This window comes from Sus scrofa, chromosome 16 (genome assembly GCF_054392235.1).
Source record: "Sus scrofa isolate SSC_HxYL_T2T_F1_AM1 chromosome 16, Sscrofa_HxYL_maternal_Yorkshire_Landrace_v2.0, whole genome shotgun sequence".
NCBI classification, from domain to species: domain Eukaryota; kingdom Metazoa; phylum Chordata; class Mammalia; order Artiodactyla; family Suidae; genus Sus; species Sus scrofa.
In genome coordinates this window covers 36,071,260-36,088,241 of record NC_139398.1, presented here as the reverse complement: position 1 = coordinate 36,088,241, position 16,982 = coordinate 36,071,260, and the positions used below count along the sequence as shown (strand labels likewise).

Sequence of the window (16,982 nt, the reverse complement as noted above, 5' to 3'; positions counted from 1 at the left end):
GCCTCCCTTCCTTCCAGGCAACTTCTGTTTCTCTTCAGTGAGAAAACATTTCACTGCCCTTCCACAATCCACAGTAACAAATGAACCTGATGTGTGCACAGGTCCCCCAGGCCATACATAGTAATGGAAAGAAACCACCAGTAGGTCCCAGGGCACAAATGGGGATGTACCAGGCAAAACAGACACAACCACAATTTGAACCAAGACAAGTGAGAAAAAAAATCAATCCCCAATAGTTCAAAGGCAAAAAAGAGCTTCTTAATTTAATTTGTTTTAGAAAAAGCCACACATGAGGCAACAAAGGACACTGTAAGTTCCTTTCCAACGTGGTCCATGGAGAAGCTCTTTGCTGGCCAGAACAGAAAATGCTAGAACTTTTTCCTCCTTGCATTTCGGCATGGGGTTAGAAGGTGTGAAAGTACTTCTAGAAATTTAGCACCCAGTCACAGAGCGTCTACACTGTGACAGGTGTGTTATGGTCTTGGTTTCTTCAAGCTGAATAAGACCTTGTCCTACCCTGGTTTAGCCCACTGACTGTGGCAGACTGGCAGGAAAAATGTTGCCAAATTATTACTTCTGATTTAGGAAGATCTCTGATGGACAGAGAAGAAAGAAGGAAGAGGAATAAGATGGTTGATCATCATAGATTTTTGGAATCCGGGATTCACAAGGACAGACCCCAAGAGCTTTCGAAACAGAGCAGAATTGAGAAATGACCTATTTTCTTAGCACAGTCTATCCAGCCTCCCAAACCCAAATTGCCATGTTACTCACCCCAGATCCTCTTAACCAAAAACACAGAAATGCAATTATTCAGGACCAATGTTCTGAGTTGCTAAAATATTTCCACATTGGGATTTTTTTTTTTATATTATAAAAGATAAATCATGGTGCTGTAAGATTATTTTTTAAAATAGAGCCAAGGAGTTCCCGTCGTGGCGCAGTGGTTAATGAATCCGACTAGGAACCATGAGGTTGCGGGTTCGGTCCCTGCCCTTGCTCAGTGGGTTAAGGATCCGGCGTTGCCGTGAGCTGTGGTGTAGGTTGCAGACGCGGCTCGGATCCCGCGTTGCTGTGGCTCTGGTGTAGGCCAGTGGCTACAGCTCTGATTCGACCCCTAGCATGGGAACCTCCATATGCCGCGGGAGCGGCCCAAAGAAATAGCAAAAAAAAAAAAAAAAAAATAGAGCCAAAAAGAAAAATACTTACTGTCCAGATGACATTGGATGTTGTAAATCTACTGATCTGTATCTGGAAAACCATTTTTAATTCCTGATGATAAGCAAGGGAGTGGACCATCCATTGTAAATGCAAGCACTGATGTGCAGAATTGATGGAAACTTTCAGTGATTCAGGAGTTAATGACAAAGGTTTGGACAAGACTGAAAGACCAAAACAAGATAAGAAATAACATTTAATAGGAGAATAATTGAATGACACAGATAATTAAACTGTTCAATATCATCATTGTTGGCTTTTAGAAAATATTGCTCACGTGCATCCTAGAATTAGACACCTTGAAAAGCTGGAAGGAATTTAGAAATCATTCGGCAGATGAAGAAATTAAGCCCTGGGTGAATGAAATGACTCACTCAAAGATACACAGCAAATTAATAAACTGATAAACAGTTACACAGGACAAAAGAATACTTTTGTTTTTGTTTTGTCTTTCTGTCTTTTCTAGGGCCACATCCATGGCATGCGGAGGTTCCCAGGCTAGGGGTCTAATTGGGGATGTAGCCACCAGCCTACACCAGAGCCACAGCAACACCAGATCCAAGCTGAGTCTGCGAACTACACCACAGCTCATGGCAATGCAGGATCCTTAACCCACTGAGCGAGGCCAGGGATCGAACCTGCAACCTCATGGTTCCTAGTCAGATTCGTTAACCACTGGGCCATGACAGGAATTCCAAGAATACTTTTTGAACAGTCTAACTGGTTTAGAAATTTATAACTAGGCTGAAGAAAGAAAGAGGATTTTTTTTTGCTATAAATTTCATAGTTGTAGAAATCTAAAATGAACGTTTTCTCTTTGAAAGTCGATATTTCATAGTTTATTAAAATAGCAAAGTGAGAGCAAGTCCTATCTCTAAACAGCATTGCTTACGTCTCAATGCACTGAACTTAAAACACTGCTGACAAGAATTCATTGGACTCTTCGGGCGGGACCAGCAACATACTAGGCACTTAATGTCAAATAAAATAGTTTTTTAAAGGAAAGTTTTGTCCGGTTATATGCTCAAGAGTGGGATTTCTGGGTGAGATGGTAGTTCTAGGTACAGTTTTCTAAGGTACCTCCATACAGTTCTGAGACTCTCATACTGAGTGAAGTAAGTCAGAAAGACAAATACCATATGCTGTCACTTATATCTGGAATCTAATATACAGCCAAATGAACCTTTCCACAAAAAAGAAACTCATGGACTTGGAGAATAGACTTATGGTTGCCAAGGGGGAGGGGGAGGGAGTGGGATGGATGGGGAACTTGGGGTTAAGAGATGCAGACTATTGCTTTTGGAATGGATTAGCAATGAGATCCTGCTGGGCAGCACTGGGAACTATGTCTAGTCACATATGATGGAGCCTGATAATGTGAGAAAATAGAATGTATACATGTATGTGTAACTGGGTCACCTTGCTGTACAGTAGAAAAAAAAATAATGTATTGGGGAAATTAAAAAAAGATAAAATAAAAATAAATAATTGTGACAAGGTTCTTAGGTCAAGGAGGAAAACTAGCTGGAGAGACACAACAGACTCCTATGAAACAATGAGAGGCTGCAAGTTTAGAGTGTTTATAGTGGTGTGACAGAGTCTACCAAAGAGGAGAGATTCAAGCATGAAACAGATTTGCTGAGGTCAGTGAGCTGGGAAACAGCCCAGAGAGAGGACGGGCCCTGTTGGACTGAATGAGATCACTGCTGGTTCTTGGAGAAGAATAAAGCCCCACTTTTTACTCAAGCGGAGGAGACACCATACAGATTCAACAGGAACTGTGTATTGCTGAAGCACCTGGTTTCACTGGTTGGTTGGAGGGCAACTAAAATGGGAATGATATAAAGGTATTGAGAAGATCAAGACTGTATTGACAAAATCAGCTGGTTACTGACGGTCTGTGGTAGAAGAGAAGTCATCTTCTTAGCACTGATTTTTCTAGTTCTTTGGGGATTTCCCTTGGTAATCGAAAACCCTCTGGCACCTAGTTTAAAATGCAAGAGAGTACCTTTTTTTTTTTTTTTTTTTTTTTTTGTCTTTTTGCTATTTCTTGGGCCGCTCCCACGGCATATGGAGGTTCCCAGGCTAGGGGTCGAATCGGAACCGTAGCCACCAGCCTATGCCAGAGCCACAGCAACGCAGGATCTGAGCCGCGTCTGCGACCTACACCACAGCTCAAGGCAACGCCAGATCGTTAACCCACTGAGCAAGGGCAGGGACCGAACCTGCAACCTCATGGTTCCTAGTCGGAATCGTTAACCACTGTGCCACGATGGGAACTCCAAGAGAGTACCTCTTTTGAGAATAAAATGGAAGGAATCTCCAATACTGAAAAAAAATGTTCCCACACTGGCATTCTACAGGTGCAATTTTTCTCATAGGGAGGTTAAAATGACAACAATGACAAAATTGAGCACATAATATTACAAGTTGTCTCATGTAATGCCCACTGTGAAACTGAGACAGTAATTGTTTATAGATATGGAAGCTGAAGTTCAGTAAGTGTAAATAATCTACACAAAGCTCTATGAAGTTGAAGTACAGATTGCTCTTATACCAAAACCTGTGTTCCCCTTTATTGCACTGTCCCCCACCTGCTAATGCAAGAGTATCTTGCCCAATCCAAGGTCACATGGAATGGAATCTCTGAGCAGTATGCTGCCTGGCTCCCACAATGTCTTGCCAAGTTCAGGATATGGATAACAAGGATGGGGCTTTGGACACAGCCAGATAAGCTGAGAAGTATCGCTGGTGGATGCAAGAATAAAGCTCTTCATGTGACTGGTCTGCAAGGCAGACAGCTTCAAGACCCAGGTAAGGAATTAGCCTCAGATTTTAGAAGAAAATCTCAGAAAATTCATTTTATTGAAGTGAGATTAACAAGGGTGTCATAAAATCCAAGTTATTAGCCATCAATAACTATCTTCCTACAAGGATACCCATCTCTTGTGATGTTTTTAAGTTCAAAGCTGGGGATGGCTAGGGTACCACTTAAAATCTCACTATGGACTCCCACAACCTTGGTTTTGGCAATGGGTCCTTAGATATGATACCAAAAACATGAACAAAAAAGGAAAATAGATAAACTGAACTTCATCAAAATTAAAAAATTTGTACATCAAACAATGTTGTCAAGAAAGTTAAAAAAATCTATAGAATGGGAGAAAATATTTTCAAATCACTTATCTAGTATCCAGAATATGTAAAGAACTCTTACAACTCAACAACAAAAAAGACAAATCAATTTAAAAAATGGGCAAACAACTTGAACTGGCATTTCTCCAAAGTTACAAATGGCCAAAAAGCACATGAAAAGCTGCTCAACATCATTCGTCATTAAGGAAATGCAAATCAAAATCATAATGAGATACTATCTTACATTCATGAGGATGGCTATAATTTTAAAAGTGAAAATAACAAGTGTTGGTGAGGATGTGGAGAAATTAGAGCCCTTGTACATTGCTGGTGGGAATGTAAAATGGCTTTAGCACTGTAGACAGTATTTTGGAAATTCCTCAAAAAGTTAAAATAAAATTACTATATGACCTAGCAATTCCATTCCTAGGTATATATCCCAAGGAACTGAAAGTAGAGACTCAAATACTTGTACACAAGTGTTTGTAGCAGAACTATTTACAATAGGCAAAAGTGGGAACAACCCAAATGTCTGACAACAGAGAAGTGGGTGAACAAATTGTGGTACACTCGGATGATGGAATATCATTCAGCAATAAAAAAGGAATGAAATACTGATACAAGCTACAAATTAGGTGAACTTTGAAAACATTATACCGTGAAGAAGCCAGATATGAAAGGTCTCACACAGTATGATTCCATGTATATGAAATATCCAGAATAGGTAAACATATAGAGAAATAAAGTAGACTGATGGTTGCCAGGGGCTGGGGGAGAGAGGAATGGGACATAAGTGCCTGATGATTATAGGGTTTCCTTTAGGGGTAGGAAAAATGTTTCGGAAACATATTGAGGTGCTGGTTGCACAATATTTTGAATGTACTAAGTGTCCCTGATTTATCACTTTAATCATAAAGTGATTAATACTACGTTATGTGAATTTCACCTCAATAAAAATTATTTTTAAAATTATACATGCTCATGATAAAAATGTTCAAATAATACATAAATTGAATCCCCACTATTCTACCAAGCCCACTCTCACTTCATCACCGAGTTTAAATCATAAATCATGTTTTCCTTGCCTTTTTCCATACACTTGAAAAAATCATATTGAACTATGTACTCCGTCTTATATTTTTAAAGTACTTACGCTATTTTTTTTTTTTTTTTTGTCTTTTTGCCATTTTCTTGGGCCACTCTCGCGGCATATGGAGGTTCCAAGGCTAGGGGTCGAATCGGAGCTGTAGCCACTGGCCTACACCAGAGCCACAGCAACGCTGGATCCGAGCCGCGTCTGCAACCTACACCACAGCTCACGGCAAAGCCGGATCGTTAACCCACTGAGCAAGGGCAGGGACTGAACCGGCAACCTCATGGTTCCTAGTCGGGTTCGTTAACCACTGCGCCACAACGGGAACTCCTACTTACGCTATTTTTAAAAAGCTATAAAGAGAAGGAAAACTAAAATGTTTCTGGATGGTGAAGTTGAGTGATTTTAATTTCCTTTTTTTATACTTTTCTGTGTTGTTCTTCAGAAAGCATTTATTACTTTCAGAACCATATAATATGTTAGATTTGAACAAAAATATTCCTCTAAGATATCTAATTCATTTCCCTATAATGACACTTCAGAATGCATAATTCAGACCTCTGTGTCAATTTGCACCAAAAGGCTGGACCCCAGTTACCTTTCCAGTTTCCTTTCCTGCTGAAAATTAATAAGTTGGCATTTTAATTCTTTTTTTTTTTTTTTTTTTCTTTTGGCCCACAGCATGTGGAAGTTCCTGGGCCTGGGAGCAAACTCACACCACAGCTGTAACCACAGCAACAGCAGTAACAATGCCATATCTTTAACCTGCTGAGCCATGAGGGAACGCTGGCATTCGAATTCTTAATGAGTTTGAGCAAAGTGAATCATTTATCAGGTCCCATTGACTCAAAGGTAAATGACTTCAGTTGGAATCCTTCAATACTCAAAGTCCAAACATGGTGGTCACCTACTGTTATTTGGTTAAAGATTTTATCTCCTTTGCGAATAAAATGCCTCAATTCTTTAGTTAAAGGAAACAGCTGTTAGCCATTCTCTCCCTAAACCTGTGTCTTCCAAGCTTATTGAAATTAATTAACTAAAGGGAGATCTGGAGAGATGAAAGAGCAGATGCCTTATGGAATAGAGGGCAAATCGTTTTAACAACTGCGGAGCCAATAGCATCAGAGAGAGCAGGATGCATGCAAACTCTTCCCACCTTTCCAAGCTCTCATTTCATCTTGCCTATATAGGCATGTGTGGCTGTCAGTCTCACTCTAGGTTCAAATCTCCTGGAGGACAGAGGCAGGGCTGAGGCATCTCTGAACGGACTCTTGTCCCCAGCACTTGGCACAATGTCTTACCTATAGCAGGTACTGATCTCAAATGAAAGAGATCCAGGATCGCCACGATTTCAAGTGCTTGGCCAACAGCCCCTCGCTAACAATTCATCCTTCCTGGCATTCTCTTCTGCCCAGGGCTGCTTTTCTCATATTGTGTGCGCCCAGAACACAGCACTGCTGTCACGGTCTGCTCTGTTTGTCTCCCCGCAGGCTGTGGGCTAAAAAGGGTGGGACTAAGTCTTACTCAGCTCAGGGAAACCAAGACCATAACACACCTGTCACAGCACAGACACTCCGTGACTGGGTGCTGAATGAGTGAGTCACCCCGCCATATCAATTTTATTTCTAGAAGCTCTAGAAAGCTGCCATATGATGCTTTAGACAAAAGGAGAGCTCTTTATATTGACGAATGTCTCGGTGAGTGGGGAGTGACTCAGACACTTGGTAGACAGCAGTCAGAAATAACTGGGTCAAAAGCAATCTAGGACATGCCGGGGAAATAGTGGGAAATGCCAGGGTAAAGTTGGAGATAAAGGGACTTTGGAGATTATTCAGTTCAATCCCAGTATTTTTCAGATGAGGAAACTGAGGCTAAAAAAATGGGAGTGACTTTCTCAAGGCCACACAACCCGACCAGAACCCAAGGCTCTTGGCTGTTGGCCCAGCTCCCTATTTATAGCACTGTACTGGAGTGTGGCCAGAACGGGCAGGCTTGGAATCCGACAGACCCAGATTCAACTATAGACTGTCACCTCCTACTCTCCTTACCCAGTTTCTTTGGAGCCAACACTACTTACGAAAATAAACCTTGGTCCATTCATAAAACAGGCTACCATGTAGCCATTAAATAGTGTTATTTCTAGAAGAACATTTAACGTCCAAGGTTAAAAACTCTCACTCATCATATATTGTATTATTTTCATAAGTATATATTAAACTTATTAAAGTGCATATATATTACTTGTATATACTTTAATAATTCACCTATATATACTTCAATAAATATATATACTGTAAAAAGTATACATAGTTTATACTAATTATAATTTAATAAGTATACATTATATACTACATAAAAATTATATAGTATATAAACTATATATACTATATAAACTATATGTATATTATATATAGTTTATAGTTTAATAAGTATATGTTATATACTATATAAACATTATATACTATATAAACTTTATACATACTATATAAACTATATATATTATACCTATATACATAGTATACTTATAGTTTATAGTTATATATGGTATATAAACCCATATATATACTTATATATAGTATACTTATATATATAGTTTATATAGTTATATATATTACATATATATGGTATAAATACTCCAAGTATATATAGTATAATTGTACGTCTATTAAAAAAAACCTACACATTGACATCTCTCTGTCTGTACACATAGACACACAAGAAACTGGAAGAAAATACAAACGTTGGTCATGATCTCTGAAAGATGGAGAGTAAGCCCAGGGTTGACCAGAAGTGAGCCTTAGCTCGGTCTCATTGGTCAGGAGAAGCTAGGTTATCAAAAAGAGAGTCTCAGGGTAGTTCCCTTTGTGGCTCAACAGAAACAAAGGTGATTTCCTCACCAACTGGAATCCATGAGGATGTGGGTTCCATCCCTGGCCTCGTTTAGGCGTTGCCACGTGTTGCTGTGAGCTGCAGTGCTGGTCACAGATGCAGCTCAGATCAGGGCATTGCTGTGGCTGTGGTGTAGGCCAACAGCTATAACTCCCATTCAACCCCTAGCCTGGGAACCTCCACATGCTATGGGTGCAGCCCTAAAAAAGCAAAACAAAAACAAAAACAAAAACCCCAAACAAACAAAAAACTCCAGAGTCTCAGATATGAGCCTGGCTGAGTGATCAACTGAGAGGTCCACTGGTTTGAGTGGAAGGTTAGTAGGTACTGGGTCAGATGTCTCGGAAACCGAGCCGAGAAATCCAGGCAGTTCAGGCGAGGACAAGCCAGGGTCACTAGGCGAAGGAGGCCTGCTTAGCTGAGAAAGCTGGAAGCAGAAACAAAGATTGGTGGGCAGAAAAACAGATAAATGCAAGGTCTGATTTAAACAAAGGAAGCTAGGAAGCTGAAAGGGTGAGCAGTAGAGCTCGCTCTGAGTGCAGAGTCCCTTGTAAGTCGAAGGCTCACAGCAAACAGCGATTGGATAAGATAAGGAGACTTCACAAGGGAAGTGAGCCCGGCCAAGAGCCTGAGTTTCTCCGGATGGTCTGGAATTGGGGTCGTGGGTCTGCCTGGGACTCAGGGGCTCTAACTGAGCCTAAACCTTCTTATGGCACAGACTACCCACTCAGTTCCACTGTGTCACACTTAGATTTTAACAAGTAAGAGCTATAGAGTGAGGGGTAGAAATACTACAAAAGAAAAGTTCTCCTAATTCCCACCTTTCAACTCCTGCTTATGGAAGAGACCAGCAACCAAACTGTGATTTTTAAGAAGCCATAAAAGTAGCATCTTTTCATGTGCCCTAAACCCAAACAAAATAAACCTAGACTGAAAGAATATCAGATAGACAACTGAGCTATTATCAGAACAAAATCTCCCTTGTACTTCCAAATAGCTTTTCAAAGAGTTTTAAGGGAAATAGAAAAACCTCTATCGATATTTCTTGCAAACATCATTTTCATGAATCCATGGGCAGGAGTTCTGTGAGTAATAACTAAGAGATGCCTATACTCTGTTACAAAGGAGTTTATAGCAAAGAATAAACACAGAAAGAAGAAAATGCAAAGTTTTATAAAATACAGGTAAAAGCAACACAAATTTTATAAACCAATAGAAACTTGAGCCTCAGAGTCTGTCTTCAAATCGGTTCAGAGTAATAATCAAACGTTTTAGTGGTGTTTGAGTCTTATTAACTTACTAACTTTAAAGCTCATTTATCACAAAATAAATACCCTCACTGAGGGAGTGGCTAAGTGACAAATACTATCTCTTTACCCATAAACAGCATTTCACCATAGCAAACAGCCTCTCAATGAACGTAGCTGTGAAACACCTTGACTTGTTCTAGTGGCCAACACTGGTCAGGCCATCTCTACCCGGCAACTAAGAGGGAACTCCTCTGGCAATGGCCATGGACCATCTATTGATCATGAAATTCTATGTGATCAGGTCCACTAACAAGTGCCTTAATGTTTAGTGCATGGACCAGGAAATCAGGGTTAAGGTGTAGCTTCCCAAAATAAGCCATCAAGACCAGGGCAACCATTGCTACTCACCAATTCTAAGTCATTTCCAAAAATGAAACAAAACCTGTGCACCAATTACCTTATGCATTTTTGTTGTCCCCCCCCCCCCCTTATGGGATTTCTTTCTTTACTGTTCTTTCCACTTCTTACCTTTACTCTGGTAAGTGCTCAGGAACAGCAATGCCAAGAGGAATACTGTCGGAAAGACTGTATAGAGAGCCATAGGTTCTAGTTTTCTGAAAAAGATAAATTACAAAGAAGGAAAATTTTACTTAATTTTAGCTGTGAGCAGGTGTCTTTGAACCAGTTGTGGAAGACAATGCCATCAAGGGCTCCCATTTGTCTTTCCTCCCTACATCCATGCCCCTTGTCATGTGAATCTGGACCACCCCCCCCCTCCTGCTGTCCCCACTGAGTCTATTTCCCTGCACCACCTGACTTGCTCTGGCCCACAAATGAGGCAGAAGTGATGTGCCAGCTCAGAGCTTAGACCTCATGAGACCTTATGAATTTCTGCGTGCTCTTTTGTGTTTCTACCTTTGGCATGAAAAAAGTGTTTCTGGGCTATTCTGTGGGCCCCAGAGGAGAATGAGCAACACAGGAGGGAGATCTGAGTCACCTGAGCTGCTCCAGCTAGCGACAACCTAGATGGGCCAGCAGCCAGCCCCGTACCAGCTCAGAGCAGCTGTTCCCAGATGTGCCCCTGGGGCTGTGTGGCAAGAGATAAGGGATCCACGGATTTCTTCGAATGAAGCAAAAGTTCATAAAGGAAGATAAAGCAGAGAAACAAAAGGTAAATGTTTAAAAAAAATCTCAGGAGTTCCCATCGTGGCGCAGTGGTTAACGAATCCAACTAGGAACCATGAGGTTGCGGGTTCAGTCCCTGCCCTTGCTCAGTGGGTTAACGATCCGGCGTTGCCGTGAGCTGTGGTGTAGGTTGCAGATGCGGCTCGGATGTGGCATTGCTGTGGCTCTGGCACAGGCCGGTGGCTACAGCTCCGATTGGACCCCTAGCCTGGGAATCTCCACATGCCTCGGGCGCGGCCCAAGAAATAGCAAAAAGAAAAAAAACAAAACAAAACAAAAAAAAAACCAGTCTCAGAAGAGCTGCACTAGAATTCACTTCTGGGGAAGTCATCACCACTCTTCCCTGCCTCCCTCCTTCACATTTCACTGGAGACGGTGAGAATTTCATTGTTCAGGATAATTTCCGATTTTCCCTGTCTCAGAAGAGGGCTGTGAACTATAGGTCAAAGAGCTTCACTGATTCATCAGGTCCTCAGACCATCGGACAATCTGAGGGCACAAAGAATCAGCCTGGATGACCTCAAGAAGGCTAATATGTTCTTCACGTAATAATAAGCGTATTAGTCAGGGGAAGCACTGCATTTCACTTTTCTACCGCAAACTCTGACTCATCGCAGAGAGAAGCCGTGAACATTCAAAGTCAACTTGTGCCTCCGTCTGGTCACCTGGGCTTTGTCAAGGGCTAGAAATTCCGTGAAGCAGATCATCCATTTTCACTGCCCCCCACTCTCCATTTATTTTCTTTAAAACAGCATTTTCCAAGAAATGGTGGAGACATTGGGGAAGACAGGAAGAGGGTAAACCAAGCCACTCGATTACTCTGGGGGTGCTCAAACCTGCCTGCAGAGGAGCAGAAGTCTGCAGTCACAGCTTTTCTGGCCACTCCTTTAAGCACCATTTTCTGCTGCTTCCATTTTTGGCAACAGGTCATTCCTGCCGTGCTAAAATCTCTACCCACAATTTTAGAGAGGTCCCTGTTACAACGAAGTATCAAGGCCAGGGGGAAAAACTGCTTCAAGAGAAAACAGTTTCTCAACCTAAATGTCCATCGACAGAGGAGTGGATCCAGAAGATGTGGTACATATACACAATGGAATATTACTCGGCCATCAAAAAGAACAAAATACCAGCATTTTTAGCAACATGGATGGACCTAGAAACTATCATGCTAAGTGAAGTCAGCCATACTATGAGACACCAACATCAAATGCTTTCACTGACATGTGGAATCTGAAAAAAGGACAGACTGAACTTCTTTGTAGAACAGATGCTGACTCACAGACATTGAAAAACTTATGGTCTCCGGAGGAGACAGTTTGGGGGGTGGGGGGATGTGCTTGGGCTGTGGGATGGAAATCCTGTGAAATCAGATTGTTATGATCATTATACAACTACAGATGTGATAAATTCATTTGAGTAATAAAAAAAATGAAAAAAAAAAGAGAGAAAACAGTTTTTGTTTAGAACCAAAGGACGGCAAAGGAAAATACCCATGTGAAGTATCTGATGCTCGCTGGGCATTTAAATATCCATCTGGGAGTTCCCGCTGTGGCCCAGTGGTGACAAACCTGACTAGTATCCATGAGGATGTGGGTTCGATCCCTGGCTCTGCTATATGGGTTAAGGATCCAACATTGCTGTGGCTGTGGTGTAGGCTGGCAGCTATACCTCTGATTTTTTTTTTTTTTTTGTCTTTTTGCCATTTTCTTGGGCCGCTCCTGAGGCACATGGAGGTTCCCAGGCTAGGGGTCGAATCAGAGCTGTAGCCACTGGCCTACACCACAGCCACAGCAACTCAGGATCCGAGCCTCGTCTGCAACCTACACCACAGCTCGTTAACCCACTGAGCAAGGCCAGGGATCGAACCCTCAACCTCATGGTTCCTAGTCGGATTCGTTAACCACTGAGCCATGATGGGAACTCCTGCACCTCTGATTTGACCCCTAGTCTGGGAACTTCCATATGCCACGGGTGCGGCCCTGAAAAAAAAAAAAAATGTCCATCCGGTCATAGCCAAAGGCCCAGGAGGGGCCATCCTCCGAGCATTCACATCACCGGTGGAGCAAAAGGAGCCACCACCGTAAGGGGAGCTCAACGCCTCAATTCAAAAGCAGTTGATTCAGGGGGTGAGATGTCCCAGGCCTTGTGTTTTCTGCCTTTCACCCTTGTGAATGGGTGATTTAAGACGATTCTAAAAATGTGGAGTTCTAGTAAATCAAGTACTTTACATGTCACAAAAATTAAACTAGTCATGGGGCAGAGACCCTCAAAACTCAAAGTTACAGACCACCTACCAATTAAGGTGAAACTAAACGAACCAGAAACTAAAGAATAACAAAATGGAAAGACACGAGTATTTACAGGGAATGTATTCCTACAGCCTGGGTATCTGTGTATCTCAGGATAGTCTTGGAGAAGCACCAGGACAGTCCAGTCTGCAGCCCAGCCCTTCCCCACTGTATCATACACGGCAAATTGTGAGGCAGAGGTCCTGAGCTCCAGCAGCTGCCTAGATTTCCTGCCTTTACTTTTATCAGTTTTGACGGGCAGGGTTTTGCACACACTGGACAGGTGACAGCTGTGACACAGTGCTCACAGCCTGCACAGAGCAAAGTTATTTCTAGTGACCAGGAAGCCACCATTGCAATGCTTCAGGTCCCAGACCACCTCAGGACCTTTGGCAGAAGGACTATGCGTCCTAGCCATTATTTTAGGATCTTTGGAAAAATCAGGTCATCAACGCTTGCAGAATGAGAGTCAGCCCATGTGAGATTTTCCCAGAGATCCCCGTGGAGTCCCTTCGGGAAATGCTGTATGAACAGTTTTCCTGTAGGCACAGAGCCTGATGCTGCTGGAAAAACACAGACACCAAGGGCTCTGAGTCACCTGCTTCTTAGGTCCAGCAACTGAGGCACAGTCCCCAGGGGTCCCCTCCACACTTCCTACAGCAACTCTTCTCCAGTTATTTTATTCCCGGTGCGCCAGCAGCTCCTCCCTGAGACCCCCAGTCACAGAGTGAAAAGCCTGGAGGGGACGGCGTGAACTGCGGAAAGATCACGAGGTAGCGGAGCCCTGGGCATAGTCAAGGGATGACCTGGGTGTTGCTGGGTGTTGTTGTGAGTGAAGAGGTGAGTGATGGGAGATGAAGTAGGGGAAACACTTTAGAAACACTGGCTTCTACTCTGAGTGAGCTGGGAGCCACTTGGGAGGTTTAAGCAGAGGAGCATCATGGTCTAACTTCTATTGCCCCGGAAGGACCCTGTAATGAGAAGAGAGTGAAGGGGGCAAGGTGACAGGAGGCAGAACAGGTGGAGGCCCCAGGGATGGGCCAGGGAAGGCTGACACTGGCTTATTCCAGGTGGATGGGAATGGCAGTGGAATTCGGGAGAGAGGTTAAAGATAGAGCTGGCAGGATGTGCGGGGTGGTGACAAAGGGGGACTTCATGGAAGGCCCCAAGAATTCTGGCCTGAGGTTCTGGAAAAAGGGAATCAGCATTAGTGGAGAACAGGAGAATGATTCAGCGGGATGTATCCAGGACCCAACTTGGGACATCTTAGATTTGAGATGCCTACTTGATACCCAAGTGGAGATGTCAAGGAGCCAGCTGGATACACAGTGTGTATTTTGTGGGAGGGGTCCTGGCTCCGGGTATAAATCCAGGCATCCTCTGTGCGTATGTACACTATTGAAAGCCATAGGACCAGATGGTCTACAAGAGGAGTACCGACAGAAGAAAGAAAGACAGAGCACCACGCCCTACGCTACACCTCCTGATGCAGATCAGAACGAATCCAGGATTAAGCCAGGCTTCCCTACATCACCTCAAGGATGAGGGCTGGTGAGCCTTCAGCATCAGTCAGCTGCTTGGCAGGTTCCCCCACCCTCCCATTCATTCAACAGACTTTCTCTCCACAACCATGAGTGAGGCACGTTGCCATGTCCAATTTCCAGTAAGAAAAGAAGGGTGGGGCAGTAGGAAGTAGCCGAATTCAGAAAGGAGAAATACTTCCCTGCCTCATCTGCATGACTTGTTCTTCCCCAAACCTATGCTCTTTCTTTTCAAAAAAATTTCCCCAGGTTTTAAAAAAACTAAAGTACAGTTGATTTATAATATTGTGTTAGTTTCAGATACGCAGCAAAACAATTCAGATACACACAGACATATATACAGTTATATGAATCATTTCTAAGACATTGCCTATGGATCCCTGTCCTATATAGTAATTCCTTGTTGTTTATCTGTTTTACGCATCGTAGTTTGTATCTGTTATTAGGACTATGGGATTAATGGATACAAACAAAATCCTTCTTTATTTCTATTTCTCAGATCACCATCACCCCAGTCCAGACTATGAGCTGCTTGAGGACAGGCCTGGATCGTATTCCCCACTGTCCATCAGTCCCAGAACACAGGGGCTCAATCTCTAGTAAATTAATACAAATTTATACCGACTCTCTTGCATTCTCTCTTCTTTGCTTTTAATTTTAATTAAAATACATTCCTTTTTTGGTCCTTCTACATTTTCTATTGCCAAATGTTGCCCAATTCACAGTCTTTCATCGACATTCCTTCTCTGGGGGTAGAGGGGAAGAAAGAAAAGAAAAACCAGCCATTCATTTTTGTAGAACTTCTCGCTCAAATCTTGTCACTTTGCAAAAAGAAGATGCCTCTGAACATCCCTCAGTATAAAAACTACATGTGGAATAAAAACACAGTTTTTGAAAAGTCTGCCCTTCTTCACCAGCACTTCTTATTCTGTCATTACTGAAATATTTATTCCTGGGAAGTTTCCCCACAGCACATAATCCCCAAGAGAAGCAGCTTAATCGTCACTTGCTTCCCAAGAACATGAGTGTGTTGCCAAACTCTTTAAAGCTGGCTGGTGCCCCGATGATGTCATATGCAAATATTATTTTAAAGAAAGAAGCTGTTCAAACAGGACGGGTGTGCTCGGGTGTGTGCACCCTGTGAGAGAGTTCTATGTGGCAGTACAAAAAGTTGCATGCCACTTGTAGGATTCCCCACATTGCCCAAGTTTCTTCTTCTGATTTCTTTCAAAGCGCCTCGCCATTTGTCTTTGGGAGCTTCTTTGGAAGGTTCCCCACCATTACAGCACAGGATTGATAACCCACAAGGTGTCACTCCACTTCCAGCATCCCTTGCTCCTCAAGGATCCATCACCAGGAGGAATGCCCAGGGTTCAAGCACTTCTTCCTCCCCTTTCTAAACCTACCCAGTTAAGTGATTCTACAAGTTCTGTAAGGTCAAGCCTGACTTGGGAGCCTGAGTTGGCTCCTGCACAACTCATTTTCTTTTTTTTTTTTTTTTTTTTGTCTTTTTGTCTTTTGTTGTTGTTGTTGTTGCTATTTCTTGGGCCGCTCCCGCGGCATATGGAGGTTCCCAGGCTAGGGGTTGAATCGAAGCTGTAGCCGCCGGCCTACGCCAGAGCCACAGCAACACGGGATCCGAGCCGCGTCTGCAATCTACACCACAGCTCACGGCAACGCCGGATCGTTAACCCACTGAGCAAGGGCAGGGACCGAACCCGCAACCTCATGGTTCCTAGTCGGATTCGTTAACCACTGCGCCACGATGGGAACTCCTCATTTTCTTTCTTAAAGCAACATTTAGGTACAGATTCCTGGAACCTGTGACTCCAGTTAAGAGTAAAGCTGAGTCTCTAAGTGGTATGTCTAGTCAAGAAAGAAATGGACAGCCTGGATTCAAGGAATGATCTGGACCCAAAGAACACGCTGGCATTTAGCAAATGCTAAAGGTGATACTTCAGTTGAGAAAAGATACATATTCCCCAAAATAGTACTGGAACAATGTTTCCCCAGATATGTGTGGGGAAAGGAAGCTGTAATAGTTAAGTACAGCGGCTCTGACATAGGCTACTTAGGGTCAAACCCCCACCTCTGGCGGTTTCCATCACTGTATGTTGATGGAAAAGTTACTTCAACCATGTAGGCTTTGATTTTATTTTCTGTAAAACGGGAATAAATAACCTATCTCATAGGACTGCCAACAGGATCAAATGAGATTATGAGAACACGCACATAGTAAATCCCGTTAACACTAATTTGATCATTATCACTATTGTTTCATTTCCTTCACCAAAATAAAATCCAGATGAACAACGATATAAACGCAAAGCCATTAAATTTGCAAGAACAAACAGAGAACTCCTACAACTCATCATCAAAAAAA

General features: G+C 42.7%; 1 protein-coding gene across 8 annotated transcripts in view; it reads right to left on the bottom strand.

The window, feature by feature from the left end:
• OSMR (oncostatin M receptor) overlaps positions 1 to 16,982 on the bottom strand; it is a 60,652-nt gene that overhangs the window by 33,284 nt on the left and 10,386 nt on the right. For 4 of the 8 annotated variants that reach the window (XM_013984748.3, XM_085002127.1, XM_003133904.6 and 1 more), the window contains exons 2-3: positions 10,114 to 10,199; positions 1,210 to 1,382 (exon numbers count right to left, since the gene is read on the bottom strand). In XM_013984748.3, the coding sequence (XP_013840202.3) occupies positions 1,210 to 1,382; positions 10,114 to 10,186 (246 nt within the window). In that variant the 5' untranslated portion in view covers positions 10,187 to 10,199. Of the gene's footprint in view, positions 1 to 1,209; positions 1,383 to 6,747; positions 6,945 to 10,113; positions 10,200 to 16,982 lie in introns of all 8 variants that reach the window. The other 4 variants (XM_085002128.1, XM_085002129.1, XM_085002131.1 and 1 more) reach the window with 2 other exon arrangements.